This window comes from Clytia hemisphaerica, unplaced genomic scaffold (genome assembly GCF_902728285.1).
Source record: "Clytia hemisphaerica strain Z4C2 unplaced genomic scaffold, Clytia hemisphaerica genome assembly, whole genome shotgun sequence".
In the NCBI taxonomy this organism is placed as follows: domain Eukaryota; kingdom Metazoa; phylum Cnidaria; class Hydrozoa; order Leptothecata; family Clytiidae; genus Clytia; species Clytia hemisphaerica.
The window spans coordinates 21,317-38,685 of NW_027104571.1; the positions used below are offsets into that span (position 1 = coordinate 21,317).

The 17,369-nt window shown below is 34.2% G+C and overlaps 3 protein-coding genes across 3 annotated transcripts in view; 1 reads left to right on the plus strand and 2 right to left on the minus strand.

The window, feature by feature from the left end:
• The first annotated feature begins 1,221 nt into the window (after nucleotides 1-1,221).
• LOC136823426 (zinc finger MYM-type protein 1-like) lies at nucleotides 1,222-3,812 on the plus strand. Its single transcript, XM_067079606.1, has 2 exons — nucleotides 1,222-1,233; nucleotides 3,069-3,812. The coding sequence occupies exons 1-2, from the start codon at nucleotides 1,222-1,224 to the stop codon at nucleotides 3,810-3,812; spliced, it is 756 nt and encodes a 251-aa protein (XP_066935707.1).
• Nucleotides 3,813-4,932: 1,120 nt separating this feature from the next.
• LOC136823437 (uncharacterized) lies at nucleotides 4,933-6,834 on the minus strand. Its single transcript, XM_067079620.1, has 4 exons — nucleotides 6,066-6,834; nucleotides 5,852-5,911; nucleotides 5,551-5,598; nucleotides 4,933-5,336 (listed from the first exon to the last, which is right to left on the minus strand). The coding sequence occupies exons 1-4, from the start codon at nucleotides 6,787-6,789 to the stop codon at nucleotides 5,155-5,157; spliced, it is 1,014 nt and encodes a 337-aa protein (XP_066935721.1). The 5' UTR covers nucleotides 6,790-6,834; the 3' UTR covers nucleotides 4,933-5,154.
• Nucleotides 6,835-8,487: 1,653 nt separating this feature from the next.
• The window catches only part of LOC136823434 (uncharacterized), a 39,293-nt gene continuing 30,411 nt past the window's right edge, over nucleotides 8,488-17,369 (minus strand). Inside the window, exons 4-9 of the mRNA XM_067079614.1 lie at nucleotides 13,386-13,445; nucleotides 12,946-12,978; nucleotides 12,581-12,640; nucleotides 11,328-11,378; nucleotides 11,157-11,207; nucleotides 8,488-11,051 (exon numbers count right to left, since the gene is read on the minus strand). Coding sequence (XP_066935715.1) covers nucleotides 8,875-11,051; nucleotides 11,157-11,207; nucleotides 11,328-11,378; nucleotides 12,581-12,640; nucleotides 12,946-12,978; nucleotides 13,386-13,445 — 2,432 coding nt within the window. The 3' untranslated portion in view covers nucleotides 8,488-8,874. The remainder of the gene's footprint in view (nucleotides 11,052-11,156; nucleotides 11,208-11,327; nucleotides 11,379-12,580; nucleotides 12,641-12,945; nucleotides 12,979-13,385; nucleotides 13,446-17,369) is intronic.

The following is a 17,369-nucleotide window of genomic DNA, read 5'->3' on the forward strand; positions in this document are numbered from 1 at the left end:
AGCTGGCGTCAATTGTCTTTATTTACTCTCTTTGTTTACTGCTCTGTTCGATCAAAAAATGAAGTCTTTTGTGAAGAGAAGAGAAAAGAATAAAAAGATCACGCTTTTTGCTTTGGGGGAATAACCTTTTTGGGCCTACCCCGGTGGGGTGGAGGTCCTATAAATTCACCTCTGTCCGTCCGTCCGTCCGTTCGTTCGTTACCAGCTTTTCTCGAGATTGAATCATAGGAATCATTTGATTTTTGGTACAAAGGTGCAAAACGGTGGTGGCCAAAATGTGACGAAGCCCGATTTTCGAAAAAAAAAATTTGGGGGCAAATTTGGGCCAAAAAACGGCTAAAAAATGGGTTTTTTGGACTTTGTGAAAAATTGGATCATTAAATTTTTTTGATTTTTTGCATGAAAGTAGGGTACCATCATAGGTAAAAGATGGCTCAAGCACATTTTTGCAAAAAAATTTATTTGGCTTAAAAAACGCATGTTTATCTATAAGAATCACTATTAATAAGCATACATCAATGTTCTTAGTCAAATTACTCAATTTCTTTATGAGATAGAAGTTTTTTTTGCTCACGAGGGCTTACTTTTGAAGATTATGAGTGTTTAGACATGAAATTTTGGTTGCTTGGCGTGTTTTTATAGAAAAACTGGCCAAGTTCAATATTTTTTTATAAGCACATTATCAATTACTTAGGTATTAGCTTTTCTCGAGATTGGCTCTTTCATTCTTTAAGACTTTTTGCAAAAAGATGCATAACTATAAACCCTCGAATGTGACGGAGCCCAATTTTCGAAAAAAAATGTTTTTGGGCAAATTTGGGCCAAAAAACGGCTAAAAAAAGGGTTTTTTGGACTTTGTGAAATATTGGATCGTTGTTTTTTTCTGATTTTTTGTATGAAAGTAGGTAAAAGATTGGTCAAGCAGATTTTTGTAAAAACATTTTCAGCTCAAAAAACGCATCTTTATTCATAAGAATCACTATTAATAAGCATACTTCGATGTTCTTAGCCAAATTACTCAATTTTCTAATGAGATAGATGTCTTTTTATGCTCACGAAGTCTTGATTATGAAAGAATATTTCAAGAGCATGAAATTTTGGTTTCTAAACGTTTTTTTTTATAAGAAACAAACGACTAATTTTAATAAATCGTCACTATTTGTGTTCTGAATGATTGTTTAACGTTCATGCTCACGTAGATATCAATTATATATGTGTTAAATGCATAACCAGGTAGGTCCATAAAGTATCACTTGTTTTTCTTTAGTTGATCGTAGGTTGTTCTCTTTTAAAAAAGCAAGTGAACAGGGAAGTCCCCTTCCATTAGATGAATTATTAGATAAAAGACCATTGAAAGGGGAGTTTAGAAAGTGTATTTTGTGTCTCACTCGCAAAGATGTTCAACAAGGGCAGAACAAGAAGGCCATAAGGGCATGAGATTGAAAAGGGCACTATGATTGTTAAAAAGGGCATTTTTTCTTTTGACCCCCCAATCTTTTGCATAAATTGACTTTTCTAACTTTTTTAAGAATAACATTTTTTCTGAAGGGCACTTTTCGAAGGAAGCGTCCTGATATCCGGACGCTTTTTTTCTCTAAAAAATGGCCTNGTCATGGAGTTTAGTTTCTCAGACGCAAAATTTCACAAAAAAGTTTGCTGGAAAGTGTTGTAAATATTTAGCAATACTGTAGAACTAAATGTGACCAATTTCAAGGTTGACAATTTGGTATATTATCACATGAATACTAATGTAACAGCTGTTGTGCACTGGAATCTAAATCTGTAAAGAGGAGATCCATTTTTAAGTAACTTTTTATTTTGTGAATGGTATAATATGGTGCTTTAAAATATGATGACAAGGAAGTTTTTCATATGAAACAATGTGTACAACATCTTTCGATATCTCCCAAATTCATATTGCCATATTTCCATATTCGTCCCTAGTAGACAGTCTCAAGATATTTTGGCACTTCTTACTCAGATGAGTCTTAGAAGAATATCAACTTGTAAATCTAAGATTTTATTTCCTAAATGAAGGTAAAAACCAATATTAGTTGAATAAAATACATTTATTTTTGTGTTAAAATGCGGTTATCATTTGTATGCAATTTTTTAACAAGTTTTTAGACTTATATCATCTCTGAACATGTCTATGAAATAATGACAATTTTTAGCAGGAATATGGTTATATTTTGTTTTGCATCGGATATTGCTTAATATAAAGGCTTTAATAAATCTAAGTTACTAAGTTGGGGCTTTAGGATAATCTGTGGGGTTCGACTGCGACTACAATCTATGCTCTGAGCTATTGGAGGAAATATTTAACCACATCTTTGTGGCTCTTGTTTTATATTATGTTGGATTTCTTTATATGTATGATGTGGTTTTTGTGCTTTTTAATTTTTTCCTTGAGTGTTTTTTTTTTCATTCCACTTTTTGATGATTTTAGATATAAAGAAAAATGCAAAAATCATTTGAATCGTTCTTTACGTCTAAATCAAAGTCTTCTTCGGAATGTTCTGGGTCTTCTCCTAAGAAGCGACGTGTAGATAATCCAAATAATGAGAATCAACGTGTATATAGTGAAAACCCTGTAAATATTGTAAATAAATCGAATAATAAAGAAAATGTAGACACTCGTGTTGTCAAGCCTGTCGTCCAGCAATACCAGCCTGATGAAAGTTATCCTCTCCCAAAAACTACCTTTAATACCCAGGAGTGTAGTTGTCAACCAACCTGGTTTAAAACCTATTCTTGGCTGCATTATGACATTGAAAAGGATTGTCTTTTGTTTCTACTGTCTCAGTCATGAATCTAAGTTGACCGCTGAAAATAATCGGGATCCTGCGTACATATCTAGAGGGTTCAGAAATTGGAAGAAGGCCCCTGTATGCTTCAAAATACACGAGCAAAGTAAATGTCATACAGCTGCTTTAACTTATGAAACCACAGTACCTAAATGTGGCGATGCATATGAAATGCATGATAATGAAATTGCTAAGAGAAGGGAAAGAGAAAGACTATATCTAAAAATTGTAATGGAATCCATTCAGTATTTGACTCGATAGGGATTAGCACTTAGAGGAAATGATGACGGAAACGATAATTTAACACAGCTGTTGTACTTGAGAAGTATAGATCACCCATGGATCAGAGCGCGCTTAGCTGCAGAAAACAAACCAAACCCCGGTGTTAAGGAATATACACACCACGACTACCAGGAGGAGATCACAGGTATTATGGGAAACCAACTACTGAGGCGAAAATTATATGATATTAATAACAGTAAAATGTTTTCTCTTATGGCTGATGAATATACCGATGTTGCAAATAAGCAGCAGCTTTCAATTTGTACCAGATGGGTTGATGACAATCTGAATGCATGCGAAGACTTCCTGGGATTTTACGAAGTTCCAAATATTAAAAGTAATACGTTGGTTTCATGCATTAAAGATGCTTTAATTAGGTTCAACCTACCCATCGATTATCTTCGCGGGCAAACATACGATGGTGCAAGCAACATGATGGGAAAAAGAAGTGGTGTTGCGCAGCAAATTAAATCCTTGCAACCGAAAGCTATCGAAACACATTGCCATGGACATTCACTTAGTTTGTCAGTAAAGGACACTACAAGAGAGTCGCGACTCCTGAGCGATGTAATGACATATGCGGGTGAAATTGTTACCCTGGTAAAATATTCCCCAAAGCGAGAAAACATGCTGGGAGAGATAAAAGAGAGCATTGAATTTGAGAACGACTACGAAGATCACGATCTTGTCGAATCGTTGACAAAGCTTTGCGTCACACGATGAAACAGAAGAGGAACTGCATTCAAACGAATCTTGCGAACTATCAGCCGCTAGCTGATCTTTGGGAAGAAAGTTTAGAGGGGAGCTTGGATAGTGACACCCGCAAAAGGATAATTGGATGCCGAGGTCAGATGACAAAGTTCCGGTTTTATTATGGTCTGAATCTGGGACAAACCATTTACTCGATAACAGACAACTTATCAAAAACTTTGCAAAAAGAAGGAATGTCGGCTACAGAGAGTAAGAAGAATGCCAATCTTACTGTTGAGACCTTCGAAAAAATGCGAAGTGAGTCAGCCGCATATCTTTTTTTTGAGAGTGTAAAAAAGAAGGCATCAAAATTCAATTTCATTAATGATCCTGTCCTTCCTCGGCATAGAAATAATCCAAATTATAAACGTTTAACTGACTTTTTTTGTTGTTGAGCGAACATCAAGCGGTGCGGCTCCATTTTATGCATCTTCACCTATCGAGCATTATCGAAGGTTGTACTTCGGAATCCTTGATACAATGATAAATGCTATCAAGGATCGGTTTAATCAGCCAAGCTTCCTTATATTTGAAAGTCTCGAAAGTATGCTTTTGGAAGCGATAAAAGCGAGTGAAAGCAGTGTAAATTCACATATCAAGATGTACGAAGATGAATTTGATTTCGACATGATTGGCATTGAAGCAAATGTGTTTAGAGCGATTTTAGGGCATGAAGAGGTTAATTGTTTTAAAGATTTGTATAAAGTCCTCAAAAGTTGTTCTTCTGCAAACCGAGAACTCATGCCAAATATCGTCTATGTCGTCAAGCTTCTTCTTGTAAATCCTGCTACTTCGTGCACACCTGAAAGATCTTTTTCTAAAGCACGCAGGATGAAGACTTGGCTACGTTCAACAATGAAGCCAAAACGGTTTAACAATCTTTCTTTGCTCCACATCCATAAAAATCTAACGGATAAACTTGATTTAAATGAAGTTGGTAGAGAGTTTGTGTCGACTCGAGTGAATCGCTTTAATTACTTTGGACAATTTTAATCTTTGATTACTGTATGCTTACTGCCTGCCTGTTAAAAGCACACTTTAAATCTAATTTTACTTAAGAATTTTGAACATGTAAAAGTCCGCTTTATTTACTTATAGGTTTCATTTTGTTATTATATAGTAATATATTCTTTGGCGATTATCAGTATAAAAAGACACCTAACTTCTTTGATTTTTCATTCCAATAACTTCATAAAAATTAAATTTAGGCCAATTCTAAGCCAATGTAGAGTACCATAATTTCAAAAATTTTCCGGCCCGTCGGCCCCATCCGGTGGGGCCTCCTTAGTCACTATATCATTTAGCCCCCTCACTTTTAAAACCGATTCGCCGGCCCTGACATGATAAACGAAGGCAGAGTTTCCTGGGGTAGTTGGTTGTGTCGTTCTTTCTTGTTCGTTTGATTCACTTCTTGCAAAAAAAAAACATAAAACATACCATCCATTTCATCTTTATTAACCTTCGTATTCATTTCATTTTTCATTGACTTGGCTAAATCTAGAGGAAAACAAATGGTGTTATTGAATGACCACAAATTCAGTGTCAAGAGGTAAAAAAGTTAACAAGATTCAGCTCCTACATTACAAAGAATTCAAAAGAGGCAGGAAATAAATATGTTATCTCATCTTCGTCGTCATTTTTATCAGCTTTTGCAGAAGATAATTGTTCACATTCTCCAAAATATAAAACAAGTAAACGAAATAAAACATACCATCCATTTCAACTCTATCAGCTTTCATATTCATTGACTTGGCTAAATCTAGAGTAAAACAAATAGTGATATTTATCGGAAAATGTCTATTCAGACAGAAAGATAGTGAAAATATATTACAAAAAGCTTCTTATATATTACAGAGGATGTGGAAAACTATAATATATATAATCAATATTTTTCAAAAGGATCAATTTCATTTAGAACGTCAACTTGGCGATGCCTCCTACTTTTTATTAGACAATCATCAGGTAGATACCATTTTCTCCGAAATATAAAACAAGTAAAGAAACAAACATACCATCCATTTCATCTTTATCAGCTTTCGTATTCAGTCCACTATTCATTGACTTGGCTAAATCTAGAGTAAAACAAATGGTGTTATTCAAGGACCACAAAATTCAGTGTCAAGAGGTTAAAAAGGTTAACAAGATTCAGCTCCTAAAATGTCAAAAATTCAAAACAGTTAAGAAAGTAAATGTGATTTCGACAAAGTTAAAGCCAATGCAACTCACCTTCGACGTCAGTTTTCTCAGCTTTTGCCGAAGATAATTGTTTCAAATAAGTTTTGATCCATTGATTATGTTGTTCGATATTTTTGATAGCATTCGAATTATCGCTCGCTTCATTTCGCAACAAATCTACTTCTTGATCCAAATTGGTGACCATTCGAGAAATAACCAACACATGTTTATCCAATGGACAACTTTCCAAATCATAAAACATTTGCATATTCTTATATTTCAATCCCAGTAAAATGTTCTCCATTCGAGATCTCAGTTGTTTAAAAGCTTGTAAATTTGGTACTGCATTGACTGAACCATGTATTAATTCATTTCTTAAATTTCTGATCAAAAACAAGAAAGCTCCAATGGATTGATCGTTGGGTTGAAGAGATTTGATTTTCCATCCTCCAGCAGGTTGCAATCCAACCACTGACCTCAATACAGCAATCAGTAAGGTGATATCCCAATCTTCTGGGTTGGTTAATCCATTTTGTGGACACAATATTTCCCATTGTTCTTTCTTCAACACTTTGTTCAACTCGTGTTTCTTGTTTTGTTTGCATTGCACGAAAATTTGATGAAGTTGTTTTGGACAAGTTGGAAGTCCAGTATAAGAAGTGTCATTATGCACGTTGCGAAGTACATCAATGAGCGCTTCTTTGATACAATACTCCAAAGCGAGGTTGATGCGAACCCAATACTCGCTTTGGAGGATGTACAATGGTGTACTCATCTCATTCTCTTCATTTATTTCTTTTTATTTTCTTAATCTTTTTTTTTTGCTGAAAAGTATAAAAAGCATAACAAATGAAAACGTGTAAACATTCTAACATAAGTTGTCCCAAATGTTTGATTGGAAAACTACACTGATATGAAAGAAACAATAATCATAAGAAGTGTAAACCGTAATCCGTACCATAATAGCCCTGCAATACAATTAGCGATATTTTTAATCGTGATGAGATTTAGAAATGAAATCATTCAAATCTCAAAGGTAGCTTAGTTGTGGAAAGAAGAATGAATAAGACTTTGTAGTCGTTGGGAAAACTTTTGACTAAATATACTAATGACTATGCATAGCTTTCAATTTTAAAAACTATTTAAAGTAATCAAAAACCTTTATTTTCCTTATTATGAAAATATTATTTCAAAAACAGTTAAAATCTAAAGCTAGTTCGGGAAATATATCTAACTAGCGGTTCTAGGCCGTCGTCACAAACGACTTGTCACTTATTCATTACATCAAAGAAATTACATAAAACAATATATTAAAAACATTTAAGTTAAAAACATGACCCTGTTATGCTAGTTTCCATCACAAAAGATTTAAATCAAAAAAGCTTCAAAAATCTTTGAAAATCGTTTGAAATATTCGTCGTAGAAATCCAAAATAAAGTCTTACTGTAGTCTAATTTCAAAAGATGGCCTTCCATAGCGCTTCTGAAATTTATTAAGATACTGCAAATTTAGAAAGATGATGGATTACTCAAATTTCAATCTGGAGGAATCAGTTGTTAGTCAGTTGTTAAAATCTATAAAAGTCATGGACACGAATCAGGGGGCAACAATTACCAATAGAATCTGTTTAGGTTAGAAATGTTGATGCAAATCAACATCATCCCCGGAAAAAATATACGGCAGGTTAAAATCGCTAGCGAAAATCAAAACGCTGCAGAAGAAGGCTTCAGACACGAAAGGCTGTTATTATACTATCTAACATAGGAGAAGAAAAAGTAGTTAAACCAAACCCAGAAACTAACAGTTAACTAGATGGCCATTATCAGTAAAGCCATAGGTTAATGAACTAGTATTCAATCTTACAATATTCATTATTCGAGAATTTTGGGGAACATACGTATAAATCCCTATACCTATTGATCAAAATAACCTTTGACTTAAGCTAGTCCAATTAATTTTAAACGTTCTTCAAAGAGATGATTTAGATTTTTTTTAATTTGCACACACTTAACAACGAATCAACCACTTATCAACCAGTTCTTTCGATTTATTTTTCTCCAGTTCTCGGCGGAGCTTACCATATTCTTTCACCAAAAACAAAAGAATTTGGACGTGCTCCGCGCCGTTATCTTTTAGCAGTGATTCTACCGCCTCAAAATCATAATTTGGAAATTTAAAGTATATAACTGTTCTTGAAATGTTCTTATTTTTGATCGCCTCATTGTTCTAAAAAGATTATTCTTATTAAAAAAATAAAATCAGGGTGATGCTGGGCCACTTCAGCTAGGAAACAAAGAAAATCGTAAATCTTAAAATAATATGCTAAATTTTTATTCCCAATCTAAAATAAATCAATAATAAAATCCCAATCAACCGATTTTGTTCAAAATACCCATAATTCTATTTCATAACAATCCTCTAATTTAACACAGAAATTCAACACGTAAAGAAATTTGGACGGATGTGCAGAGAATTTAGGTCAACTGTCAGAAAATTGGGATGTTTTGGTCCGGAAAAATGGAATTAGGGGAAAATTCGTTTGGAATTTCCACCAAAAAGTCAAAATTCAGGAATTTTTGAGAAAAGAACTAATTTCAAAGGAAATTTTCAGTGGCAGAATTTCGGTCTTGATCTTGACGGTTTGACGGAAATTGGACACAAATTTGACCGAATGGTGGAATCAGGTCCCCACTGAAACCATCCCTTAGAATATTTTCATAATTAAAAAGAAATTTTGATTTTACAGGCCTAGTCAATGCAACAATTACATTGCTGGCATTTGAAAAACTAATCAGTTTAGCCAAAAGTTGGAGTAATACCCAAAGATGCAATTCTAATCATAATTCCATATAATAAGATTTCAAAGATAAATCATATCCAATTGTACTTGAAATAATTCATTTACAATTTTTTTCATTTGCAAACATCGTTCAACCATTTCTCTCGATTTATTATTTTCGAGTTGTCGATGCAGTTTCGCATATTCCTTTACCAAAAACAAAATATTTAACAAATCCTCATCTTCCACAATAGTGAGGAGATTTTCTACTGCCTCAAAGTCGTGCTTTCGAAATTTCAGGTATGAACTGATTCTAATGATGGATCCATTATTATTGCGTTTATTAAGGTTATCAAGTAACACTTCTGCGTCGTTGAACTTTCCTAATTTGATCAAAATCAAGGCTTCCGAAATGTAAACATCTGCATTAGTAAAGACAATGTCTCGTTTAAGTTCATCGCATACAAGTAATGCTTCGTTGTAATTTCCTTTCTTGTAAAGTAAAAAGCAATTCTTTTTTGTGAAGTTAAACTGAGACGATCGAGAAAATTGTTTTCTGTGTAAATGTTCTTTCCAATTCTTCATGGTTTGTTCAGCCAAATGAAAGCAACCGTTCTCGATGTATAAAGAACATTTTGCATAATAATACATCAGAAAGTTAACGTCACTGAGATTATTTGTGTCAACTGAATTCAACAAAACTTCAACATCCCTTACGGTGAGAAAACTCGCCAATCTTAATTTAACATCATCAAATCCTTTCTTCTTGACTAGTTCATTAAATAAATTTTGAACTATATCTTCGCCTAACGACACTCTTCCATGTATATTATATGCCTCAGCTTGCTCTAGCTTCCAACGGTAAACGAATACAGAATGTTCTTCAAGCTCTGAGGAAAACTCTTCTTCAAAAGCAAAAATCTCATTCAAATTAAGTAAACCTAATTGACTTGACGCGTATATGAAACGACGATGAACAACCAACAGCATATCAAAAGTTTTCACATCTTGACATAACCTATATTGTTTTAAAACAACTTTTAAAAATAGTTCAGAAATTCGGTATAAGTTTTCCATCTCCATTCTGCCTGCGGCGATAGTTAACACCCGGGAAACATTAAAGTTGATAGTTTTGAATCCACCACTCATGATCAAACGAAAAACATGAATGTACCATAAATCCTCATAGTCATCATTTGCAAACAAATCTTTAATAGAAACCTCGATTTTCAAAAGAACATCTTCAAGCAGTGTCAACGGACATTCATCCTCAACAAATTGTTTTTGTTCGATACGATATCGGATAACTTTTTGCACAAGACTGTGAATTTCTAAACATTCGTTTCGCTCGTTGACCAATGAATATTGACAAAGCAGATTGATGATTTCATTTAATTCAAACTCGTCAACTTTATCAAAATAACTGAAAGTCTTTTTATTGATTTTTCGATTGTCAATTAAAGCCATCATTCCCAAGATCAAAAGAGCATTATTTGATTCGACCCGAATCTTCGCAAAAGCCATATCCCAAACTGTCAACAATGTTTTGTCATATTCAGTAAAGGAATTGATTTTCATTCCCAAAACACTTTTTCTGCATGCTTCAAATTGTTCGATGTATTTGTGTAGAGGAACTTTGTGTTTTTTGATGTAACAAATGGCTTGCTGAAGGGCTAAAGGTAATGATTGTAAACGATTCGCTAAAATGGAGATTTCTTGATGGTTGGCTGTAGTAAGTTCATTCTGTAAGAAACCAATGGATTCTTGATCTTGGAAACATGGAACAGCAATTTGAATCAAACCATAATCTTCCCAATCCCTCAATTGAGATGTCAACAATAAGCTGATTTTTTCTTTCACATTTCGAATCAATGAAGTGACGTCTTTTGTGACCTCAGTGACGTCATCCAAAACAACCAGCGATCCTTTGGAGCCTTCACAAAACTTAGAGAGGAAAATGAAAGTCAGAGTTTCCATCGAAGGTTCATCAGGTATTAGTTGTTTACAACCAAATGCACACAAAATCTCGTTCAAAGATCTCTTGAGGATGACAGCAGAAATCCAAAATATCTTCTGATATTCATCTTTGTGCATTTGAAGAAACTTTGCAGCAGTTTGTGTTTTCCCCACACCTCCCATTTCACTCAAAGCAATTGCTTGATTTTTTTGAAGTTTCAAATGAATGGATTCAATCAAACTTTCTCGTCCAAAGAAGATGGAAACAGGCTCTGGCAAATTCCAATGTGTCTTTGTTGTAACTAGAAGGAATACAAAAGAAGGTAAACAAATTAAAGATAAAGTTTCTTTGAATAAATTCAGGCAGAGATGGGTAGTTAAAATAAAAATCATAGCTAAAGCTTTACCCTTTACGGATTTTGATTCCATTGATAGCTGGTCAACTTTGTTGCTCAATTCTGTTTAAAAAAATGATACTCGTCAAAAAAGGCCTTTTTATTCAGCAATATTCCTTTAAAAGAATAAAAAAAATAATAAAGCATGGATAGAAAAAATAAAAATCATAGCTAAAGCTTTACCCTTTACAGATTTTGATTCCATTGATAGCTGGTCAACTTTGTTGCTCAATTCTGTTAAAAAAATGATACTGGTCAGAAAAGGCCTTTTTATTCAGCAACATTCCTTTAAAAGAATAAAAATAACTTTCGTACGTGTAGATTGCAGAGGAAATTTTTAAAGGTCTCGGAACACTTGAAACATTTTTCATCGACTAGATACATTTGAAATCTGATAACACCAAAGTTTTATTTTGATGAAAAAGGTTGCTAGCGGACCACCTCAAAAAAGGAGAAACAAGCTACATGCTGAATGGACCTACCTGTTGTTTGATGTAATGAGACAATTGAAAAATGACGACAAAAGTATGAAAATGCAGAATAATACAAGAACAACTTGAGAAATTCAAGAAATCCGGCGATTCTCGGCTGTTCTGACGATTTTTAAAAGTTCCTGTACCAATATCAGTTTCATTGAAAAATCGTGGACATTCTTAAAAATAATGTGTGAAAAAACAAAGACATAAGACAAAAATTGTTCTCAAGAAATCGAACGCAGTCATGTTTTGAGCATTGCAAATACGCATCTTTTTGCAAAAAATCAGAAAAAAAACAAGGATGAAAATTCGAGAAAATGTCAAAAAACCCCTTTTTCCGGCATATTTCCGGCATTTTCGGCCGGAAAAAAATGGTTTTTGAAAATCACGCTCCGGTCACATTTTAGGTATTGTCATTTTGCATCAGTGTGCAAAATTTCATAAAAAATATAAAGTACAACTCGAGAAATTCATTCGAGAAATACTGTCTTTCCGGCGAAAATAGGTTGTTCCAGCGATTTTTAAATAGTTCCGGCTTCCAAAATCAAATTCATTAAAAATTGAAACATGCTTGATAATGGGCATTGCTAATAATTATGTTTTTGAATGAAAAAACAACCAATTATAAGGAAAAAGTCCAATGAAAATCCTGAAAAACAGCGATTTCTGGCATATTTCCGAAAAAAATTTAACAAAAAAATCGGACTCGGCCCAGTTTTTCTGGCATATTTCCGGCATTTTCGGCCGGAAAAAATTTGATTTCGAAAATCGGGCTCACTTTTGGGCATTGCCACTTTGCATCATTGTGCCAAAAATCAGAAAAAACTAATGAGCCAATCCTGAGAACGACCGAACGAACACACGACCGAACGAACGAATGGACATTTAATTTATAGGACCTCCGAGGTAGGTCCAAAAAACATTTGACAAACACAACAAATTTTTCTGGTATAACTTTACCATCAATTTGGCATTTGTCAGCCTTCAACGTCAATTTCGAATCCATCACTGGGGACAATTCTAGATAAAAAATGATGAAAATCAACGTGTCAGTTTTTTTTGAGCGACTTCAAAGTTTTTATAAAGATCACTTTCATTTCGCCGGGGCCCCTGTACAAAAGATTTCTTATAAATTACAGAGGAAGTCGAAAAACTATAAGATAGATAACAAGAATAAATCAATACTTATCATATCATAAGGGTCAAATTCATTTAGTACGTCAACTTGGCAATGCCTCCTAATCTTAGAAAATCATCAGATAGGTTTTAAAAGAGTGTATACCAATTTCTCCTAAAAATAAAACACGTGAAGAAGGAAAACATACCATCAATTTTCATATTCATTGACTTGGCTAGATCTAAAGTAAAATAAATAGTGATATTTATCAGAAAATGCCTATTCAGACGGAAAAATTCCTTAGTAAAAATAGTGAAAATATATTACAAAAAACTTCTTATATATTACAGAGGAAGTCGAAAAACTATGAGGTAGATAACAAGAAGAAATCAATATTTTTCAGAAGGATCAATTTTGTTTCTCTGCACAATTAAGAGTGCTCAATACATAAGTAGAGCTTGATACATATGTATTACAAGGATAAATATTTATTACAAGGATCAATATTTATTACAAGGGTCAATTTCATTTAGTGCGTCAACTTGGCGATCCCTCCTACTTTTTATTAGATATTAATCATCAGATAGGCTTTTGAAGGTAGTTACCATTTCCTCCAAAATATAAAACAAGTGTAGAAAGAAAACATACCTTCAATTTCATCTTTATCGGCTTTCGTATTCAGTCTACTATTCATTGACTTGGCTAAATCTAAAGTAAAACAAATGGTGTTATTCAAGGACCACAAAATTCAGTATCAAGAGGTTAAAAAGGTTAACAAGATTCAGCTCCTAAAATGTCAAAAATTCAAAAGAGGTAAGAAAGTAAATGTGATTTCGACAAAGTTAAAGCCAATGCAACTCACCTTCGACGTCAGTTTTGTCAGCTTTTGCCGAAGATAATTGCTTCAAATAAGTTTTGGTCCATTGATTAGTTTGTTCGATATTTTTGATAGCATTCGAATTATCGCTGGCTTCATTTCGCAACAAATCCACTTCTTGATCCAAATTGGTGACCATTCGAGAAATAACCAACACATGTTTATCCAATGGACAACTTTCCAAATCATAAAACTTTTGCATATTCTTATCTTATTTCTATTTCAATCCCAGTAAAATGTTCTCCCATTCGAGATCTCAGTTGTTTAAAAACTTGTAAATCTTGGTACTGCAACTGATTGAACCATGCATTAATTCATTTCTTAAATTTCTGATCAAAAACAAGAAAGCTCCAATAGATTGATCGTTGGGTTGAAGAGATTTGATTTTCCATCCTCCAGCAGGTTGCAATCCAACCACGGACCTCAATACAGCAATCAGTAAGGTGATATCCCAATCTTCTGGGTTGGTTAATCCATTTTGTGGACACAACATTTCCCATTGTTCTTTCTTCAACACTTTGTTCAACTCGTGTTTCTTGTTTTGTTTGCATTGCACGAATTTTTGATAAAGTTGTTTTGGACAAGTTGGAAGTCCAGTATAAGAAGTGTCATTGTGCACGTTGTGAAGTACATCAATAAGCGCTTCTTTGATACAATACTCCAAAGCGAGGTTGATGCGAACCCAATACTCGCTTTGGAGGATGTACAATGGTGTACTCATCTCATTCTTTCATTTATTTAGTTCTATTTTCTTAATCTTTTGTTTTTACTGAAAAATATAAAAAGCATAACAAATGTAAGTCTAAAAAAACAGAGATCGTCATTAGGTTCAAAAACATTTCAAAAGGCTAACTCAGGGGGCTATAAACTTCAAAGATTCTAAAGGAAAATTTCAAAACTATGGTCATCTTGGGAAACATTTAATAAAATAGGTTTAGTAAAATGGTTATCATAGACAGTGGAATAAAATACTACTAATGTATATACTACATTATTCGGAATAAGGAAATTTATTAAAGTTTCAAAAACACTTTGTCTTAACACTATGTTAACTTTTATGACGGTTCTTAACAGGTACAAAACATTATCAATCGATATGCTTTCCCCGGGACGGAGGGTGGAGTACTAGGTCTACAGGATGACGGAGGTGCCACCAGGCTTTCGATTCTTGGACCCTCCTAAAAGAGAGAAAATTAGAAAATGTTCTGAATTTTACAACCTTATTGGGACTAATTTGACCAAATTTTGATGTTTTAGGGGTAAAATTTTTCGACCCTTAATGGGACTGAGATTTAATTTTCTGATTTTTCAAACCATAACGGGGACTGCCAGGTTCCAAAAAGGCACCCTTAAGGGCGGTAAATACCACATCACATACCGTACCTCCACTTGCCCCCCCCCCACCGAGATGCTTTTCGTTTTGATCTTTTTTATCATAATTTAGAAATTTAAGGCATATGATTGTTCTTGAAATGTTCTTATTTTCGATCTCCTCATCGGGACCTCATTGTTCTTACACAACTATTCTTATTAAAAGAAGAAAATCATAGCGATGCTGGGCCACCTCAGCTAAGAAACAAAGAAAATCGTGAATTTAAATCTTATCTCAAAATAATATGCAAAATTTTTATTTCCAATCTAAAATAAATCAATGATAAAATTACTCCCGAACAACCGACTTTGTTCAAAATATCCTTGGAATGTTGCCATCCAAAAATTTTGCCTACCCATAATTCTATTTCAAAACATTTAATCCTCTAATTCAACACTAAAATTCAAGACGTTTAGAATTATAGAAGGATGTCCAGAATCTAGGTCCACGGTCTAAGACGGAAAATTGGGTTGTTTTGGTCCCAAAAATGAAATTAACCTTTTGAACCCGAATGTCGTACATGTAGGTCCTTGAGATGTTCCGAATGCCGTACATATACGCAATTTGATAGGCATGTCTTTCTCGCGCAATATCTTTAATTGGCTTGCTTTCTGATCGTTGAAAAAGAAAGAAAAAGAAAGTAGAGAGTCTAAGCTTTCCGTGAAGGTATAATGATGTAATGTTATGATCACGGTGTGAGTCAGCACCTTTCAAATAAAAACACTGATTCAAGATGGCAGACGGAAAAACACTGATTTTGGATAAAAGTGAACAATGTTTGAAAAGCCCTTGTGACCAGTAGAATTGTTTTTGGATGCTAATTTTTGGTATATGGCTTCATGAGTAAGTATATATTGATAAAATAGTAAAGAAAGATGTAATAATTAACTTTCCCCCACTTTTTTTGCATAGAAAGTGAAAAATCCCAAAAAAGTGACATTGTCGAAAAATGAGGAAGAAAGCATTGGTGTATGTAAAGCTACCATTTAAGTTAGGATACTTTAATTGAACTTGTACCCAACCTAAAAGCTGCAAAACTTAATTAGCTTTTCAGGGATAGTTTACTTTTTGCCAAAAGATTTCTAGTTCTTGAGTTATGGCACTTTTCCCAAACCCCGCGTTTTCTCAAAAATAGTTGCGCACAGACAGCGTGAAAATATAAAAAACAGCGTGCTGGAAAGGTTAAACAAAAATCGCTTGGAATTTCGGAATTTGCACCAAAAAGTCAAAATTCTAGAATTTTAAAGAAAAAAATCAATTTCATATTTGTCAGCTTTCAGCGTCAATTTCGAATCCATCACTGTGGACAATTCTAGATAAAAAATGCGATCAACGTGTCAGCTTTTTTGAATGAGGTCAAAGTTTTTATAAAGATCACTTTCACTTCAAAAGGGTGTTGTAGAGTGATGAAGCCTCATAACTTCCCGTACATAATAAACGAAGGCAGAGCTTCCTGGGTTAGTTGCCGGTGTCATTATGAAATATATATGATTATCACGTCATAAGTGGGGATGCCATGGTGCTGAAAAATTCAAGACCTTTAGAAATTTAGACGGATGTGCAGAATTGAGGTCATTTGTCGGAAAATTGCGATGTTTTGGTCCGAAAAAATGGAATTTGGTGAAAATTCGTTCGGAAGTTGGAACCAAAAGAAAAAGTCAAAATTCAGGAATTTTCGAAAAATAATTAAGTTCAAAGGGAATTTTCAGTGGCGGAATTTCGGTCTGGATCTTGACGGTGTGACAGAAATTGGACAAAAATTTGACTGAATGGCGGAAGTACCCCGGGGGGGTACTACCCTTGTCGACCGACGGGGGTGCTCCGCTCCGAAAAATGGACCCTACGTGGGACTCGAAATTTGCGAAAAAAGTGACCCTGAATGGGACTGAAATTCCAAAATTTTCTACTTTTTCCCCAAATTTTCCAAAAATAGGCACCCTACGAGGGACTGATTTTTTATATTTTGGTGTTTTTGCGACCCTACCTGGGACTCGTGGAGGTTGAAAAAGATACCCTGACCAGCGGAGCATCCCCGTAACCCATTTTGCCCTAGTACCCCCCCCCCCCCGGGGGAAGTACCCACTGAAATCAACCCCTCAATTATTTTCATAATTTAAAAAAAATAGACTACTTCTGATTTTACAGGCCAAGTCAATGCAAAAATTACATTGCTGGCACTTGAAAAACTTATCAGTATAGCCTGCACTTAAAAGTCGGAGTAATTCCCAAAGATCCAATTATAATCATAATTCCATATAATAGGATTTCAAAGATCAATCGAATCCAATTGTACTTGAAATAATTCATTTACAATTTTTTTCATTTGCAAACATTGTTCAACCAATCCTCTCGATTTATTATTTTCTAGTTGTCGATGCAGTTT